Below are 19,128 nucleotides of genomic sequence, written 5' to 3' on the forward strand. Positions count from 1 at the left end.
TAAAATCTAAAATAACTAGTAAAACCAGAGATGTGAGCTGATACTAAGAGCAGCCCCTACTAAGAAGCATGTACAGATTTTAAAATACATTCTTCCTCCCTCTTCCGCAAAAAAAAAAAAGAAAAAGAAAAAAGAGAGGAAATGGTAGGAAAATCCCAGCGAGAGAGAGAACTGTGTTAATAAGATATTAAGGTTGGAGTACATATCAGTAATACCAGGTAAAATACAACACAAGGATGAAGTAATTATCCCCAAAACAAGCATTATAAACTCTGGATATTCAGCGTTAAAGCTAAACTTAAAAAATCCATACAGTCAAGTAGGTAAATGTATAAGTAAAGCACCCAAACAACCTTAACTCAGTCCAGTGACACCATAAAGAAAAGAAATTAGGAAAAATGTCTTTACAAATCAGTTTAGTTTAATCTGTGCCCTAAGACATTCATTATAAGTATATGGTTATTGCATGACATCCCTACCAATTAGAGTTGACTCAGGATAGGCTTTGAAAACAAAGGAGTCTTAATTTGATAAATAACACAAAGGAGGACCAGTGGTGAGATTTAAAAAAAAAAAAAGTCTTGGTCAAAGCAATGTATATGAGCATTTTGCACTGACCAGAGAAAGGTGAAATGGTGTCAAGACCAAAGTGATGGAGATTGCAGTAATCAGAATAGAAAAGATGCTGTTAAATATATGCAATAATATACTATGGAGACCATTGCTGCCCTCCATAAATGCACACATCTCCAGTGGACTAGCAGGTATGTATTTGGGAGCAAAACTTAATCCTGCATTTGCAACTCTTATTTTGCTTTTATAATCAAAAGCACTTTTAAAATGTAAGACTAACTTCATTTGATCACATGCCTCAGTGAATTCTATTTCAGCAAGATAAAAATAAAAGATTGTGATTAGGACCTGTTCTTTTAGGATCTTATTTGTTCAGAATGCTGAGTTTATCCTGTGGCTTACTCTGAAAAGTTTGTCAGCGACAATATCTGTTTTTTTTTGTGAGGCCTTTAGTTTTATCTTAACTTTACAGGTAAGGTGACTGAGTCAAAAGGAGAGGTCAGGTGAGTTGTCCAAGGTGTCAGTTAGTGGCTGCAGCTAAATTTGAACCCAGAATGCTCAGGTTCTCACCTCCTTGCCAAGACCTATAGGTGAAAATGCTTTCCTGATTAAGCACATCCTAATGTACTAACTGATTTAAGTAAGTTAAAAATTTATCAATATGAAGATTAAACATTTGCTAACTATAAAAAAGTATGCTTTACATTAGTAGTTTTTAACCTGAAATTTACTTGAATAACAATGTATAGTCAAAAATATTTAATAGTATAGTAGGTGTAGTCACTTATGGCAAGTACTTAAGAATATGTTCACCGAAATTTACTATTTGGGAGATAATTAGAATGTATTAACTTGTATGTAGATTATCCAATGGAGTGGCTGCTGTAAATGTTACCACATTAAGACAAACCAAGCATTTGTTGTGAAGATTCCTGAAAAATTATTTAATTTGCATTCTAAAATGTAGTGATCAGTTCAGATTAGTACAAAAATAGAGCTCCTCCTATATATAGCCCTCTTGACTGAAACTGGTTATAAATAGAAGACGTGACACATCTTGTCTTAAAAAATACCAGAACAGTGCAGCTATATCTCCTTTTAAGTTCTTCCTGCTGATATTATACAATTATGTAGTACTTTTGCATTCCAATGTACTTTACAGATCCAACTATGCATTGATCACTTTATCTACTGTGGAAATGCAGCCACCTCCAGGATGAAATGAGGATACTGTTTAAGTACATAGCATTGCCACACAACAGTTTAAGACAAGACTAAAACTTCAGGGGAAATTTAAGTATAATTACAAGAGTAGAAATTTCCCCAAGGCATGGGGCTACTATTGTGGTAGGGAAAGCTTTATGATCATAAATGGTCAGGATTTTAGTTTTGTGTCATTCAAAAGACAGTATATCCCATAATACCATGCTGTGTCTTTAGTTTCATACAAATTTTAGAGGGAATAATTCCACCAGCTGAATTTCTAACCACTTCCTGCATGACCTGGATGTACCTTTTGAAATATTCTTTCCAAGTACTGACCTTGCTCAGTTCTACTTAATTTTAACATGACTGACTTGCTGCATAAAGTGGCATTACTGCCAGAGTGGCTTCAATACTGCTGCTATAATTGTTAATTTGGGAGTTCAGCAAAAACAAGTCAAGACTCCTGATGAAGTGAACATATTTCATACATGATGGATCTAAAATTTATAGATAACTCACATTTAATTTCTTTTTATAACGTATCAAGGGTTCTAGAATGTCTCCTTCTGATCTACTATTCCAAGGGTTCAGTTAATAAAACATTATTTTCACTTGTTTGCAGAGTAGAATTGTCATAGATGATTCATACCATAGCAGGCCAAGTTGTGATCTGTCAGGGTTAGTGACAGAACCAAATCTGTCAGGGCGTTCACACACTTTAACCTTCTCTTCAAATGAGGTGAGTTTCAAAGTGTGTATATGTCTTGTTGATCTTGCAATTCATACTACAGACTGTCTATTAATATAATAGGCTTTGTTTTGTATGAAACTAGATAGTTATCACAGTATCTTAATATTTTTTATCATCTTTAATACTGAAATAGTTACTTAACTAAGGACGCAGGTTGTAAGGAGGCATTTTAGCCTTTGCGTCACAATTTATAGTCAAATATAGCTTTAATTGGTAGTAATGCTGTATAGTAAATTAAAATTATGAATTTCAAAGATATGTACCCCAAATATTTGAGTGGGTGAATGAAATTTGCAGGATTTTTCAACTTGCCTCACATCATTGCATGTTTAAATTTCTTTTTCATGTATAAGATAACAAACTATTTAGATAGATTAAATGCTTTTTATAGATTAAATATATTTAAAAGTCAGAGTTCTTTTTCTGGCAAAACTCTAACCTTCTTTGCCTTCAGCGGAAATCTTAGACTTAATCTAGTCTTTTATATATTTTAAAAAGGTTTTCTGTATAAAGGAATTGTCGTCCTGTTTTATAGACCAAACAATAAAAGAACGGACGCAGTTGCAAAAACTGTATACTTCAGTCATCTTTCAGATGAGAGTTATAGCGCCTTCAAGGCAGCTAAACAGATAGTGATAATGTTCGAAGAAATTTTTTAACAGCAGGTCATGAATGATCTGACGCTCTTAGATAATTAACTTAAACCAAATTTTGGTAAAGTGCATAAAATATATTCTGATATTTATTATCTAAAAAGATAGACTTTTATGCATGATGCTACAAGTTTGTGTCCATTAGCACAAAAATTACATGGTGTCTAAAATATAATCTTAATGGTCAGAAGTTTCAGGAATGGAATAATTTCTGATAGTTTTTTGGGGGGGAAATGGTCATATTTCTAACCAAAATCCAAGGGAATCTTAGTACATACCACTGGAAAGCACTATGCTCTTTTGAGGTTAGTGGATAGAATTCATGCTGCTAAAAATGTCAAGTAATGCAGATTTATTTAAAATCTTTACTAAGCCCAATATTTTCTTGAGTATTTGATCGTTAAGTTTCAAATGCAGTTTTTAGCTAATTCTCAGTTTTAGACTTCCAGCAATAGTTGTCTGTATGCACATATAGTGTTTATAAAATTGTAACTAAGCCTAAATTGTTATAAACTAGATTGTACTAGTAAATGTAACTCTTTCATGGTACCAGTATTGTTACTTGTTCATTTGATATTTTTATGAGCTTTGTATGTCAGCAAGTGAAAGTTAGCTTTAAACAGCACATTTTTTTTAAGCAATTATCTTAAATATCCTTGTCCTGTCCCAAGAAAATTTGTACTTGGAAATACTGAGCTTGCTGCATTTTTGTGCATGAAGCAGTTTTTTCAATGAGAAAGGTATTTTACCTGTACTTGCAGCTCTCCAACTTCAGAAAAATTGGGGTAGTCGGTGAGAGGCTGTTAAACTGGTGGCTGTTAAACTGGTATCTGTCATAAACTATGCTATAACTTGTACAATAATTGTTTTTTTTTTTTAAAGTGTTGCTCAACAGCTGCATATGCATGGCAGAAAGATTAAAATTATTCCTGAATTATGACTTTACGTGGTAAAAAATAAACAGTATTTATTTCCACTCATTATTATTAGTTCTGGTATAAGTGAGGGTCAGGTTAAGTAAGTGGCCAATTTTAGTCATTCTTAAAGATTAATTTTGAACATTTAGGGCCTCAGACTTAGCACCTCCTTCACAGATAGAAGTCCCACCTTCCTTGGGTAGCTTCATATATCATCACCAGAGGTGAACTAGCCACAAAGCATCCCCTGCCTTCAGAGGGACAAACTTCTGCTTCACAAAGTTGTTGCAAAAGAGGAAAAGGGGGAAGTACCAGTACACACCTCTTCCATGCCCTTTAAAAGTCTAGAACAGGCTGGGGATGAAATACCTCCTAAAGGTGCATGAGTTGCCTAGAGAAAGGCGTTAACCCTATGACTCCTCCCTCTATTGCAGTTGAGGGTAGGGTAGAACACAAGAATACTCTCAAAAATATAGAGAACTGAGTGAAGAGGAGTGCTTCTGGGGAGTTCTGCAGGATAGTTGCAGTGAAGCCAGTCCTGCATATTGAGCTTCCCAGCTTCCCAAGTGTCTTGCTAGTAAACTGGTTACCACCCAGCATGTAGGTGCTCCCCTTTTCCCCTCTTGGGAACCTTTTGATCTGTTGTTGGTGTCTCACCATCCCCTTACAGTCTTTGGGCTCTGTGGGGTCTTATCCTCAGTCAATCCCAAGATTACCCAGATACTTTGGGGTGAGGAAAGTTGATCTCCCTTGTCTTCACTCTCCACAACTTTCTTGGATCCTGTTCTTTGAATTGGCAGTTGTCTTTTTCTGCAAGTAGGAGCTGCTTTCCCAGCAACAGCTCCTGTGACTGGCTTCACTCCTGTTGATGTACCAACAGCCAGCGACAGCACTTCTGCCTATGAAAAGGAGAGGATCAGTTAGGGATCCTTAAAAGTTAAAAATTAACATACCTGTAGCTGTGTTGTTGGTGGCTGTTTGTTTGTTTTTAGGACCCTTGCTCACCCTGACACTCTCTCTTTTTGCTGCATTTCAGTTTTCATAAAAAGAAAAGTCCATCCATGCTTTAAGCCATTTTCCTCAGTGAAGGTAGAGGAAAACTGGGCTAGCATTTAGTGACTGGTTGTGGAGCAATGAGCTGAGGCACTTGTATGTTGTTCGTGGGCCCAGTTAGTTTTTTAAAAAAAATTTTCTTCTGATGCAGCATTTGCAAGGGAAAAAAATATTTACTTTAAGCTATGTTTTAAAATGCTTTAACTGAGCAGAATCTAAGGCAGTATACTGTATGCTGAGGTCAGAGTTTGTCATAGCAACAGTATGTCAGATTGGGGAGAGTGTTGGTATTTTGGTATTATGTTATCTTATAGTACTTTAGATTCTTCTTTGGTCAGTGGCCAGGTATGCATGTGCCCCATGAGCCTTTGTTTGGAGATTTTCATTAGCAGTTTTCTGTTGAGATCCTCATGCCCCAGACCAAGGCTGTATCAGGCTTGCAGGTGAATTACCTTTAATTCCTTCTCAGCTGCCTCCGTCTGAGACAGAACTTAGTGTATCCGCATCAGGCATGTCTCAGTTACTTGCTTACTTTGGTCTAGCTTAATTTATTTTACTTTTAGTTAACTACTTTGTAGTTAGTTCAACTGGTTATTTAAAAGATTTGTTTTATTTCCTTCAGGGAGCCCATCCCTGAAAGGGTTGTTATGCCCAGTTCACTGGGCTTTAAACGCTGCCTTGTTTAGAGGTCATTCTGGTCAACAACAAACACTCTACGTGCATTTGCTGCCTAGGGAAGTTGCACATTGCACAGAAGTGTAACTTCTGTTTCACCCTCAAATCCAGGCCTCTAAAAGACCAGGAAATCAAGCTGTGGCTGTTGATGGTAGAGCAGTCATTTTGCCCCACTTCAGAGCCAGGTCAGAACAACACCCTCCCCTCTCCTCAGTACATCAATCTCTGTGGAGTATCTTGCACTCTTTGAGCTTGGTGCAGTACTCCCCCAGAAAAGGGAAAGCCTCAGAGACCTTCTCTAAAGGTCCCCAAAAGAGGATCTCTAACTCTCCTATTAAGTAGTGTACCTCAGAATGACCTCGTTCTCTGGGCAGGTGAACAGCTTCTTCAACCTTGAGAGTCATTGCAATAGAGGCGAATATCTTCTCCGAGAAAGGCAAGAGGGGAAATCACATATCTCTAAGGGTAAGCGTGTGTCTCTGAGAAGAACCCACTACCGCTTAGCAGAAATGGCCAGAACAAATACCTAAGACCAGTACCACTGGACTTAACCACTCTTCCAGTATCCCTGTTGGGTTCTTCAGTACCTGTATGACTGTCTCCATCTATGTCAATGCCTTCAAAAACATTTGAAATTCTCAGTACCATCCTGCAGGGATGAGCATACCACGCCTTTGGTACCACAATGGTTACCACAATTCTGCTCAGTACTGCAAGACTTTAAGTAGCCAAAGGACTTATGGAACCAGAGTCTCCATCAGTACCGAGAACCACTCTGTCATAGACCCATATACCTCTCTGACTCACCTCCCTCTTCAGTTGGAGTTCCCCAATTAGAGGATGAAGAGTGATAGAGATCAGTGATACTGAAGGGAGGTCTCTGTCCAACGTTCTCCTGTGTACCCACATAGGAACCTCTTTCTCAAAGAGACAGAGGGTTTCTAGGGAGCTCATCATTCTTGGTGGAAACAACTCTGGATGTCTGCCCCTGGATATGGTGCTCAGTGGCCATATTGGGACACCTGGATAACTTATTGTCAACAGTTCTCCAAGGCCTCAGCTCTCTCCCATTGAGATGATGGTGGAGACTCAAGCTTCTCCTCTCCCATCACACCACTCAACAAGAGGAAAGGTTTGAGGATCAGGAGGAAAGGGCAGATGAGGATGGGATGGTAGTCTGAGGGGTGGCTTCTTCATCACCCAGAGTGGTGGTAATGATGCTTCCGCCTATGGCCAATGATGGTCAGCGATTTCAAGACCTCATTAAACACATGGAAAACTCCCTACAGATACCTCTCAAGGAGATCAAAGAATCATGACAGAAGCTGTTGAATATTGTTCACTCTGCAACACCATCCAGGGTTGCCCTTCCTATCAGTGAGGCTCTGCTGGAACCTGCAAAAACCATTTGGCAAACGCTACCCACAGTAACATCTATGTTTGAGAGAGCCGATAAAGTATTAAGTTCCCACCAAGGACTCCGAGTTTCTATTTTCCCACCCTCCACTCAACTCTCAGTAGTTGACACCAGTGAACAAATGGTATACATCCTCCGCCCCTCCCTTCCCCCCCATGACAGACCAGAAGTGCCTGGACCTTTTAGGAAGGAAATCTTATTCATCTACAACCATTAAATTCCACATTATGAATTACAGGAAATGATGGCCAAATATAACTTCACAAATTATGCAAAATTCAGTTTTCATTCAACACCTTCCTCCAGACCAAAGGGAATAATGTCAGGCTACCATTGCTGAGGGACAGGTACTGGCGAGGACAATTTTCCAGGCAGCTCTGGATGATGCAGACATTGTAGCCTGCTCCATTTCCACAGCAGTGGTGATGCACAGGGCATCTTGGCTATAGTTGTCTGATTTCCTCAGAGAAGTCCTGAATATGGTAAAGGATTTCTTCTTCGAGTGATTGCTCACATCAGTTCCAGTTAGGTGTGCGCGCGCAGCGTGTGCACGGACGTCAGAAACTTTTTTTTTTTCCTAGCACTCCCTGGGATGGCACCGAAATGGCGATCCATATAAGCCCCTGCCGGGCCGACCCATCCCCCTTCAGTTCCTTCTTACCGCCTGTGACGGTGGTTGGAACAGTGGTCTCTTGCCTTATCAGGTGCTCCACTTATCCCTAGCATTCTCTTATCTTCATTGTTAGTAGTCAGTGTTAAGTATTAATTGTTTTTTCTATAGTATTAAGTGTAGTTTAGTTGTTGAGTGCAGTCTCGTCAATGACTGCCCTGCGGGGCCCTGGGGCATGCCATCTCAGGGCTTCAAGTCTTGCAACAGGCCCATGGTTACGGGCAACCTCCACGATTCCTGTCTCAGGTCTGTGGGAGGGTCATCAAGCAGACAAGTGCAGAATTTGTAAAGCATTCAAACCTCGGATGCATAAGGAGAGGGAGATTCGTCTTAGGCAACTCCTCATGGAGTTGGCCTTGTGGCCCCCTCAAGACACGGGCCCAAGTATCTCGGTGTGGAGCACTCCTCCAGCGGTACCCTCTTCGGCACCGCAGAAGATCCCATGCTCATCTCAGGATTGGCTATATTCTGGGCCCCAAAAACGCCCGACACAGCACTGCTCCCATTCCCCGGTCGCTGCCAAGAAGGAAGCAGTAGGAGGACCCCCTGTCAGAAACTGTCCTCAACTTCTAGGTCACTTGGTGGCTTGCACCTTTGACAGAATATGTGAGATTACTCTTTCATTGTTTCCAGGATGGCTCAGATCAGTTTGCTTACCAAAGAGACATAGCCTGGACAAATGTGTGTCAGTTCTTCCAACAGGTGAAGCACTCCCTAGATTGATGGAAAGACCATTGCAGTGTAGGGAAAGGAAGTTCCCTTCCTTTAGCTTATGCTAAGGGTAACTAGCCACAGATGCATCTGTTAGGCTAGGAATAACATCTTGATGCTCTCATGATACAGGGCAGAGTGTCACCCCAATAAACCATCCTCCACATCAACCTGTTGGAGCTCAGAGCAGTCAGAAATGCCTGCCTCCATTTTCTGCCTCTCATCAGACAGATTCATGACAGACAATGTGGCCTGCATGTTTTATATCACTTGGCATGGAGGAGTGAGATCCCTTTCCCTCTGTGCCAAAGCAATAAGGTTATGGAACCTAGTGCATTTAAAAACAAATCACATAAGAATATCAGCAGTGTATCTCCTGGGCAGGCAAAATGTGAATGCCAATGATCCCAGCAGGTTTTATTCCTCAGTACTGCAAATGAGAATTGGACTCCCAGATTCTTGTCAGTATAATTCAAACTTGGGGATTCCCAGAGGTGAAGCTCTTCATCACTGCTACAAACAGGATTTGTCATCTGTTCTGTTAAGGGGTGGAGCTGTTAGGTGCCTTCCTCCTCCTTAGGATGAAGCAACTCTTTTTTTAATGCATTTCCCCTGGCAGTTTTGATGTCAGAATGGTGAACAAAATCTAACAGAACGAGGCCAGAGTTGTCCTAATAGTCCTGACGTAGTTGAGATAGGCATAGTTTCTAGCTCTTTGTCCAACAATAAATCTTCCACTTGTTCCTCAGCTTCTCTCCCAGGATGTCAATTGATTGCTGCATCGTAATCTGAAAATTCTCCGCCTCCTCCTTTTGCAGGAATTAGTTGGCTTGTTCTGCAGAGTTACAGCAGATATTTCTAAATTGTAGGAAAGATTCAACGAGAAATGCTTACCTTCAAAAGTGGGGATTTAGTCATTGGTGTGAACTCTGGAAAGTTGTTCCTGAATCCACCTAGCTTCTGCTTGTTCTGGATTGTCTGTTGCGATTAAAGAAAATGGGATTGTCAATTAGTTCTCTTAAGGTTCATTTTGCTACCATAACAACTTTTCTTTCCACAACTGAGGGTTCTTGCTCTTCACTCACTCTACAACAACAATAAGATTCATTAAAGGTGTGGGAAACCTCTTCCCTGATATAGCCTTGGTTTAGGGCACGAGCATATCAACACTGCATGCGTGGACTGAAGAGATACTGCTAATGAAAATCTCGGATCAAAGGCATGTGGGATGCATGCATACCTGAAGTAGATCCCCCATGGGGAACACATCTCAAAGAACTAATTACAGAACGCAGTGATTAATCTTTTTCTCCATTCATTAAGCCTTCCCACACAAGTTTGGTTCTTTTAATCACATTGTTGTATTATAAACTCTGTTAAATTACAAAAGGCTAGCATTCTGTTTCCCCAGCCCCTCAACTTTCTCTAAAGAAGTTTTACCTTTTTTTTTCTTCTATCCTCTCCCATGCTTTCCCTGTTTGGCCATGAGGGGAAAAAAAAAATGTGTAGGGTCAGAAATTTCTGCCCTATTTTGGGAGTGGGGGTGTGTTTTAGACTGTTTTAATGCAAAGGCTGAGTTTTTGTCCCTACTTCCTCTGGTATATAGATAATACATGTTCAAAGAACCCTATAAATCTGTCTACATGGGGACTTAGGTCAGCATGACTACACCGCTTGGGGTGTGGATTTTTCACACCCCTGAGCAATGCTGTTATGCCAAGTTAATTTTCTAATGTAGATCAGTCTGAGTCTATAATTTCTGACTAAATTTGTCAGTCTTAGCTGGCGGAGAGTGAAAGACCTGTCAGCACAAAGGGCAAAGCATTTTGGAGGAATAAAAAAAATTAAGTCTTGAGGATAAATAAGATGACTTTACAAATTGTTGTATGTAATAAGCAAATCAGTAAGCAATATAATACTGTAACGTTAACATGTCATTTTTATAGAAGTAAAGGAAAAAAGTATGAGCCAGAGTCTGGCCCTCTTCTGGTATTCTAGAGATGCAAAGGGGCTGGAAAGCAGCTGGATCTGGCCAGCTGAGAATTCCCTTCATGTGAGGGAGCTCTCAGCTGGCATAATCAGTGTACCTGGCTTTTGCACTGCAACTCTAATGTAGGAGGGTCTGGGTCAGGAAGGAGTATCTGAGGATATGACTGGGTCACAGTGCCTTGGAGTGTTGCCAGCAGGAGTAGGTTAGCGCAGCTTGACGGCCAGCAGCAGAGATCCTCCCTGAGAGCCAGATAACTGTACCAGATTCCCTGAGGGACCTGATTTCTCCTGTTGTATCAAGTGGAAACTTAGTGTATTAGAGAATCTGGGCCTGTTTATGTAACTGGAATACATCTTCTTAAGTATTAATATTCTGGACTGGCAACAATAAAATTGTAATACAGGCACCGTAGATTAAAGAAACAAAATATAAATCTGATAAGTAAATTTTTAACTCCAGATTTCATGTACTTTATATAACTTTAAATATATTTGGATAATATTTTACTTTACTTTTAGCTTTGACAACATATATATTCTTGTTTTCTTACTTCTGTTGAGGCGGCTTCAACAGGACTGTCCATTAACCTCATACCGTGGTCAAATTTGAATGGTTGAAAGTACAAATTAAAACTTCTGAGTATCTCTAGCAGCTGCTAGTATGGCATGGAGATTAAAAGTAAAGTTGCTTTTGGCTTATATAAGACTTGCAATGAGTAGTATAACAAGCCCTGTTCTTTCTGCTAATGGTTGTTCCCCCTAGATAAACACATTCAAGATTGTCCTGGAAAATAGGTGTCAAGTAGACTTGTTCACGCTCTGCCCAAGCTATGTTCACAAAAATTAGGATTCCCAATAGCTGTTCAGTTTAAATGTTCGTACTCATTGTTCGTTACTCACAATCAAATATGAAAATGTCTGTTTGAATAATACATTCAATTCACAGATCTTAAAATAAATTGTCAGATAATTTTAGTTGCCTTTACTGCAATCAGAGTTTTAATCCCCATGAACCTGAGCTGCAGTTTAAAAATATACATATATATATTCTGAGTCTCTTGGTGCTACAGACATCTGGAGCTTTTGTCCTCCTAATATATATATATATATATTTTGCATTACTGCATCAGATCAAGGAATTCTGAACTCTGGTACTTTGTCAAAAGTATATTGTTTTCAAAACTTTTTTTTTTTTTTAAATTCTCTTCCATTCCCATTAGCAGTTTGTACAGTGGATTTTCTCTCTGTACTTCAGGAATCTACTGCCTGATGTCTTAAGTAGAAAACTTCACTGTCTCTATCCAGATACAGGCATTACATAAAGTACTTCAGACAACATTGCTTAGAAGATTGTTTCCTCATCCATTTTGTAACAATTGTGAGGTCTCTCTTGTGTATATCAACTAGGGTGGAGGCAGGCACAAACTCTTTTGTCCTGAATAGACAAAGACCTCATTGTTTTCAGTAAAAGTAAGAGAGAGGTTCTCAAACTTTGACATAGTGACCCTCCCTAAGTTAAAAATAGTTGTGCCTTCCCTTCGGTTAAGAGAACACAAACAACTGAAAATCCTATACAATGCAAGAATACAAGTGGTAAAGTAGGAGGGCTGTGATCGATCTGAAAAGTACAATAAATGCACAGTATGCAGGAGCTGTCTTTCCTTTCACTATTCAGTAATGGGAAAGACCCTTCTCTACACATCTTCCCTGTTCATTGTCCAGTACACCCTGCAGTTGTCTGGACAGGAGGGAGGCACATTCTTGTGGGTCCCTGCCCTTCAGCTCTACATTTAATTCACCTTTGTCTCCCCTTCTCCTGTGTGAGAAAATGAAAGGAGCAGGTAGCTGCTGCTCCACCTGCCCACATGGACCAGCCATTCAGGCTTTTCACAGGCAGGGAGCAGCCTCTTTGTAGGTGCTAGCAAGCCCTGCAGCAGCCTCTGTTGGGGGCAGCTGGAACTGTAGTCCACTCTTAGCAGCTGAGGCTACCAGCTGGCATCTAGCAACAGTTTTAGACTTTCGTTAGAAATAAACTTCTCAGACAGAACTAAAATGCCTTGCAGATTTTCTTCCTTACTTTTATAATGAATTTTGTCATCGTGGCTACTGTGATGCTTTTATATGTCTTGAATTTAAAAAAAAATTTAACTGTGACTACAAGTTATGAGGCCCTCTTAAACAAATGTTAAGTTTTGTAGAGGAAAAATACGATTTTTAAAACTTTTAAAATCCAGTTACTTAAATTTAGATCAAAATATTTTCATTAAGATACTTAACTTTCAAGTTCAGAACTCCGTGTGAATTGATTGAGTGATAGAATTGTTAGTATTAAAATATGCACTTTGTTACCCAAACCCAGCTGGTAACTGAAATTGATGTATAGTTAAGTGGGGAAAATGTTTCATTTTAAACTATTCACTGTAACTTTCTTGGTTGGTTAGGCACTAGATGATGAATGTGCAGCAACAGGAAAACAAAATCAATGGCATAGTAGACCAATTTCAGAGTGGACAACCCAACAGGTATGCCATTGGTTGATGGGGATGAACATGGAGCAATATATTGCAGAGTTTACCGCCAAGAATATAGATGGACAGCAGTTAATGCTGCTTGACAGTGATAAGCTAAAGGTAAGCACATGCCCGTGTGTATTTGTAATTTATAAATGTTAGAAGTTTATGATTGCCAGTTCATATAAACTTCTTTTAAATATAGATACTTATCCTTTTCCTGTTCAGGCATTGATGAACATTTTTTGTAATATAGAAGCCTTTCCTTGCATGTTTTCTTGATACGTAGCTGGGTTTTTAAAAAACCCGAGAGAGACAATCAGCTGCAGCCTTGAGGCAGTCATCTTGCCTCTGATATTTGCATCCTGCGTATCCATTCCAGCTCTTCTTTGTTCATTCATATTATTAGATTACTTTTTGGATTGGCAAGGTGTCATTGTAAAAGGAGGTTTTCTCTGACACAGTTCAGTAAAGTGTGAAACCAAAATCTAGTGACTAATAGCGGGATTAGAATATCTTTTTCTGAAGAAAAAATGTAGTTTTATGAACCTTTAACTGCCATTTAAATATACCTGTCTCTTCAAATGGATTTGCAACTCTAAATTTCCTATAACTTAACATAGAAATGTTTCCTTGGGCAACAGGGAAAACAGTATTTCATATCTTAACAGATAACTATGGGAAGCGTGGCATGCTGGTGCTTCAAACAGTCACAGTATTGCACTGGAGTTCTCCAGATATTAAATAGCACTGCTGTTTGGGAACTGAAATCAGATGTTGCCATCTGCTGATCAAAAATTGAAATGCACTCTACTCACAAATATTACTGTCCAACTTAATACAAAAGTATAATTAAGGAAGATGAAATGTATAAACACTTGCAGGTTAAAATTATGTAAGATGTTTTCAATTTTACTACACCTATCTTTTAAAATATATTTGTTTTAGTTGCCTAAAAAGTACCTTGTAAGGTCCAGTTTTATTCAAAATTTAAGTTATAAACATGCTTTTGCAAACACAAGACTAATGGAAATGCTTCTATGAATTTATTTAGAAGTCCATTGGAATTTTTTTTTAAAGGGACTGCAGTGCTTGTTTACACTGAATGCTGTGCTAAAGCATAAGAACCTGGAAGTGAAATTAAAAAGAAACAGTCTATAGAGAAGTGAATTGTCTAGTTTATTTTCACTGTCCTACCTGAGAGAAATGCAAAAAGTAAACAAGCAAAGTAGTGTTTAAAGAGAGATTATTTACTTTGTAGATTCCATTATAACGATCTATTATGGTTTAAATAACAGTCAAAGAAACCTATTTTTAAAAAAACTATTAAGCTGACAGGATTCTTTATATTATCCTAATATTGGATTAATACATGGCATGAATGAACTATCAACCCTTGTTCAAAAGTCTGATTGTATTGCTATCACAAGTCTACAGTACCTTATATTTGACACCTCAGTTGTCAGTGAGGCAAGTGATTTTTCAAAAGTACTTTGAAAAATGTGTGTGGTGATTTAGGGCCTGATCCAATACTCACTGAAATCAATAGTAGTCTGGCCACTGACTTCATTGAGTACTGGTTTCAGCCCTTCTTTATTTTGATTTCATCCTTTCGATTTATAAAGCTACTTTCTATTAAGACTTTACCCTGTATTCTTGCAATGCTTACAATAACTGAGATAGACAATGCCCTGTTAATATTCAGTATAACAAGTAGAGTCCTTTTCCATCACAAACAAATGGCTCCTAATAAGTAAATATTCCCTTCCTACATGTCTGGGTGGAAAGCTGGCCCTTACAATATTACCTGGAGGTTAACAGATCCAAGATGATGACAGACCCATGGGAAAAATGTGGCACCAAAGTGAGAGGCAGTCTCAGATAATCAGTTCCCAATTACATTTAAAGCTTTAAAGCAGCGGTCCCCAAGCTTTTGAGGGTCATGCCCTCTCCCCTTATCCCTGTCTGCACCACCACCATCACCCGGGGCTGGGAGCAGGGCCACAGCTCTGGGGAGGAAGCGCCGGCCAGCCCCTTCCTGCCCCCAGTGGCACTCATCCCTATGCCTGCTCCCGCTCCCATCCCCAACCTCAGCACAGCTCTGTTCCCAGTCTGGGACCAAGGCTGGGGGCGGGGCGGGGCCAGGAGTGGAATCGCACCTGGCCACGGGCCTGGCCACTGCCATGACTTTGGGCCCCTTACATGTGGCTGTGTTCACTCGGGGGCGGGGGTGAAACTGGTAGACCTTGCAATCATTTCAGTAGAGTGGAGGAAAAAGAAACTGCAAGGGCTGAAATAAAGCACTGATGGAGAGAGAGTGTTAGACTGCATATTTGAAAAGTTGAGGCGACTGGGGAGGAGAGAGATGGTGAAACAGTTGGAGAGACAATGTTGTGGGATATGTGTTGTGGGTTTTTTGAGGATAGAAGAGACCAGGGTGGGCTTCTATTGTGAGAGGAAGGAGTCAGGGGACAAGGAGAATCTAGAAAAAGAATTAGGAAGGGAATGAGAATGGAATAATGCAGTAGAAGAGGTTGGAATGGGCTAACTGTGGCAGGTGAAGGGATTGTGGGAGACTAGGGTCAGTGCTGGCAGGGGAGAAGGCAGGAAGGAGCTCACCAAATGTTAATTCAAATTGCTAATCATTGAAGTAAAATAGATGTTATAAAAAAATCAGATTTTAAACAGCAACTAAAAATCCCTTCTCAGTTACTTCAATCTCACTGTCTCAGTGTTGTCTTTTCAACTTCATTTGTGATGATTTCTCCCTGGGCAAACACAACCTGAATTTCCAATGTAAAATCACCCTGCAGTCCCTTTTTAAAAAAAAAAAAAATTGGAAATTTGGAATCTTTGAGCCTGCTCCTTTTTGCTTCTAGATGAAGTGATTAAAAAAAAGCACAAACCCACTTTTCCTTAATGTGTCTTGAAACAAATTTTTCAAGTTGGATTTTGGCATTTGAAAGGTATTACTGTCGCTGAGGGGAAGAGGGGCTTTTTCACCCATTAGCTTTGTTTCATTCAGTTCATTGAACTGCCAAGAATTGTATGTGACTTTGTGTTAAAAGATAGTTTTGAGTCCTGCAAGTTGTTTTCATAGGTAGTTTTCTCAGGTTACTAAATATCGCAGATGATTCATCTGAGTTCAGCAACATTCTCTGTAAAAGAAGTAGGAATACAGTAACAGCAGTTCGTGTATGTAAAGTGCAGCTGCATCAAGGGAGCCAGCAGAAGATTTAATTTAAAACAGTTTAATTTGATTTTGTTATCACTCATTAGAAAATCTCAGATGCTCCACTTTCTTTTAAGTGCCACATGAAACTTCTTATTCACAACAACAATACAAAACCTAGGCTAACCACCTCCCCCACCCCATTTATCAGCAAAGTGACCATCTCACGTTAAAAATTGTAAATGGTCTTCTATAGATTTACTCCCTTTATCTCAGATGTAAAGACCTATACAATTTCTTGCAGCTTCTGTAATACTTTATTGAAACCAGAGTACCTAAACACAATTTCTCTTAAAGGCTCTGGGGGTTTCCAGCCAAAACGACCGATCCACAATAAAGAAGAAAATTAAGGATATTAAAAAAACACAAGAAAAACTGGAAAAACAGAAAGAAAAAGGTCAAAAGAAGGAAAGAGAAGTTCGCAAGAGTGGCAGAGTGGTAGCTGTTGTAGAATCAAGCTGTTAAAATCATCTGGTTTTATTTTAGCACAGACTTACTTCAACTTGAAGAAGTGCAACAAAATTGTATATAATTGTACAATTGGGGAGGTAAAGTGCAACAGTTTAACATGGTAGGTTATTTACTTTAATTTCTGTATTCCCTCCCCACTACATGTTCCATTAAAATGAAATAATGTTTTCAATATTTTATCTAGTTGACTCTGCCTGTACTAATGGACAATAATTTAACTTTCTGCCTTAAATACTGTGCATGCTTTTATGACTTATGTAAAAACAGCATATCCCTGAAATATCCATTGAAACTTATGTTTGTGGAAAGTGGGATGTCACGTTGGGGGTGGGGGGAAAGGGTATTCATTCAAATATTAGCCAACTTTGCAGTTGACTTAAACTATAAATATTGGGTTTAATCTGATATATGGACAATAGAAAATCCGGCCATCAAGTTCAGTGTGACACTGTTTATCTGTTGCAACTAGTGTTGTATAGTGAAAAATTAAGTTTAAGAAAACAGCAATGTCAAATTTATTTAAAAAAAAAAAAGCCTGTATTTCAAATTTATTGAATTGTTTTCTTTAAAAACTTGTTTTCCCAGTGTTCCATTTTTAATTCAAAATTTACCGTAGTTATACGCTGATTTTTGAATTTCATTTGTTGTAACTTACTGAAAATAGTATGTTAAGTAGTTTTCACAAACTACTTACACTAAGCATAACACTAAGTTCTCTCTGTAAGCTACACTATGGGATGTTGGAACAGGGTGTAAACATAAATAAAATCATTTTTTACATATTTTTCCTAAATATAGTTTTATAGTTTTATGCTATGAATAAGATCCATTTGCAATGAGTATTTCTCTTTTATACTCACTACAAGATTTTTGGGGACCAAATTTATATATTTGCTAATTTTAAACAATACTGTTTTTCTATACTTAAAATACAGAGATGAGAATTGTAGAAAAATTTATCGATGCACTGGGTTTCTGCATTGTATTTAATTGTTAAATTGTAGACTATAGACTCTTTTTAAAGGAGGATTTGATTCTTGGAATAGTTTAGAACATGATTTGATGTGTGTTCTTGTGTAATTGCATAATAGCTTGTAGAAATATTACAAAAGCACTTCCTTAGATTTTTTTTCATAAAAATAATGGAATAAAAATTAATTCCATCATGGAGTGGAATAGAAAATTTCAAGATCTTGGAATTCTGAATTGCTAGTTTAAATATTGCAATTATGTGGACTAAGTTCTCCTTTAAATATATGAATTAATGTTTTTCATTTTTAATTAAATGATCATTTCACTTCTGACATTTCTGAAGTGTTTAAAATATGGAAGATTTCTATGGAATTCAGAAGAGGAAAAGGACTTTGTGGAAATGCACATTCACTCTACTAATTTTCAAATAAAATTTAAAGTTCATATTTCTATTAAATGTCTTCTCTATTTTTAGCTCTGTTTTAATTAAGAAAAGCAGCTTATTGTTTTGCGTAATTTTTAATTCATAGGAAATTAGTGAGTTTAAGGTAGATGATTCCTGGTATCTAGTCAGTCAATCCATTTGCAGAGGTTGAGTGGCCAAAGGAGGAGAATTTTTGCCTATCTGGGACAGGTTAGTCAGAATTCTAGAGTGTCGCAAGACCTGTAATGCCAGGTACTGTTTCCCCTCGGTATATGTGAGGAACAAGTGAAGGGCTGATCCATGGAATGGAGGTTTAGTGTCCTAGGGTTTTTCCTTCTTCCAGCTCCACAGTATCTGAAGGTTGGGGCCATTGAAATGAGTGCTGTATTTATGAGGATATATGAATAGTAGTTTCACAAGCCTGTCACTGCAGTGCTGTGACAGTTGAACAGGTGCAGATAAGGTGACTGGTTGTGCTGCACGAGTTACTCTTTGAAAGAGAACCTCCCCCCCGGCACTTGAGGCCCGAAAGGGTTGGATGACTCCTTAGAACTTTTTCAGTCTCCAGTCACCCAAAGAATAAGTCAACTGAAAGTCTGATTTTTCTAAATTGCATTAATGGACATATTTATTGCTTCAATATGATAAAAAATCACACTGCAGTTTAATTTTATCACACACAAACCAAAAATTCTAAACATAGGGTTGAATCCCAGTGTTTCAAGAGAGTATAACTATCTATTTCACTACATCTGCAACCGGTTAATTTTCTTTTGATACTGAACAGCCAAGTGGCAGTGATTATTTTTCAGTACAGTAACGAAGATGTGTACATATAAAAATCAATATTTTGAACCATCTACTGTAGTGAAGTAAATGAAACATAGCAAGTCAACTCTCATGA

The 19,128-nt window shown here is 38.5% G+C and overlaps 2 protein-coding genes across 6 annotated transcripts in view; one reads left to right on the forward strand and one right to left on the reverse strand.

The window, feature by feature from the left end:
• Window positions 1–18,274, forward strand: part of LOC115659877 (neurabin-1-like) — a 74,693-nt gene extending 56,419 nt beyond the window's left edge. For 3 of the 4 annotated variants that reach the window (XM_030580611.1, XM_030580610.1, XM_030580612.1), the window contains exons 17-19: window positions 2,402–2,518; window positions 13,057–13,245; window positions 16,655–18,274. In XM_030580611.1, coding sequence (XP_030436471.1) covers window positions 2,402–2,518; window positions 13,057–13,245; window positions 16,655–16,822 — 474 coding nt within the window. In that variant the 3' untranslated portion in view covers window positions 16,823–18,274. The remainder of the gene's footprint in view (window positions 1–2,401; window positions 2,519–13,056; window positions 13,246–16,654) is intronic. The other variant, XM_030580613.1, reaches the window with a different exon arrangement.
• Window positions 2,536–19,128, reverse strand: part of PDK1 (pyruvate dehydrogenase kinase 1) — a 49,263-nt gene continuing 32,670 nt past the window's right edge. Inside the window, exons 12-13 of one of the 2 annotated variants that reach the window (XR_004002661.1) lie at window positions 9,521–9,604; window positions 2,536–4,999 (exon numbers count right to left, since the gene is read on the reverse strand). The gene's annotated coding sequence lies outside the window, so the exon portion shown is untranslated. Of the gene's footprint in view, window positions 5,000–5,944; window positions 9,605–19,128 lie in introns of those variants that run through there. The other variant, XM_030580617.1, reaches the window with a different exon arrangement.

Source organism: Gopherus evgoodei, chromosome 11 (assembly GCF_007399415.2).
Source record: "Gopherus evgoodei ecotype Sinaloan lineage chromosome 11, rGopEvg1_v1.p, whole genome shotgun sequence".
Lineage (NCBI taxonomy): Eukaryota > Metazoa > Chordata > Testudines > Testudinidae > Gopherus > Gopherus evgoodei.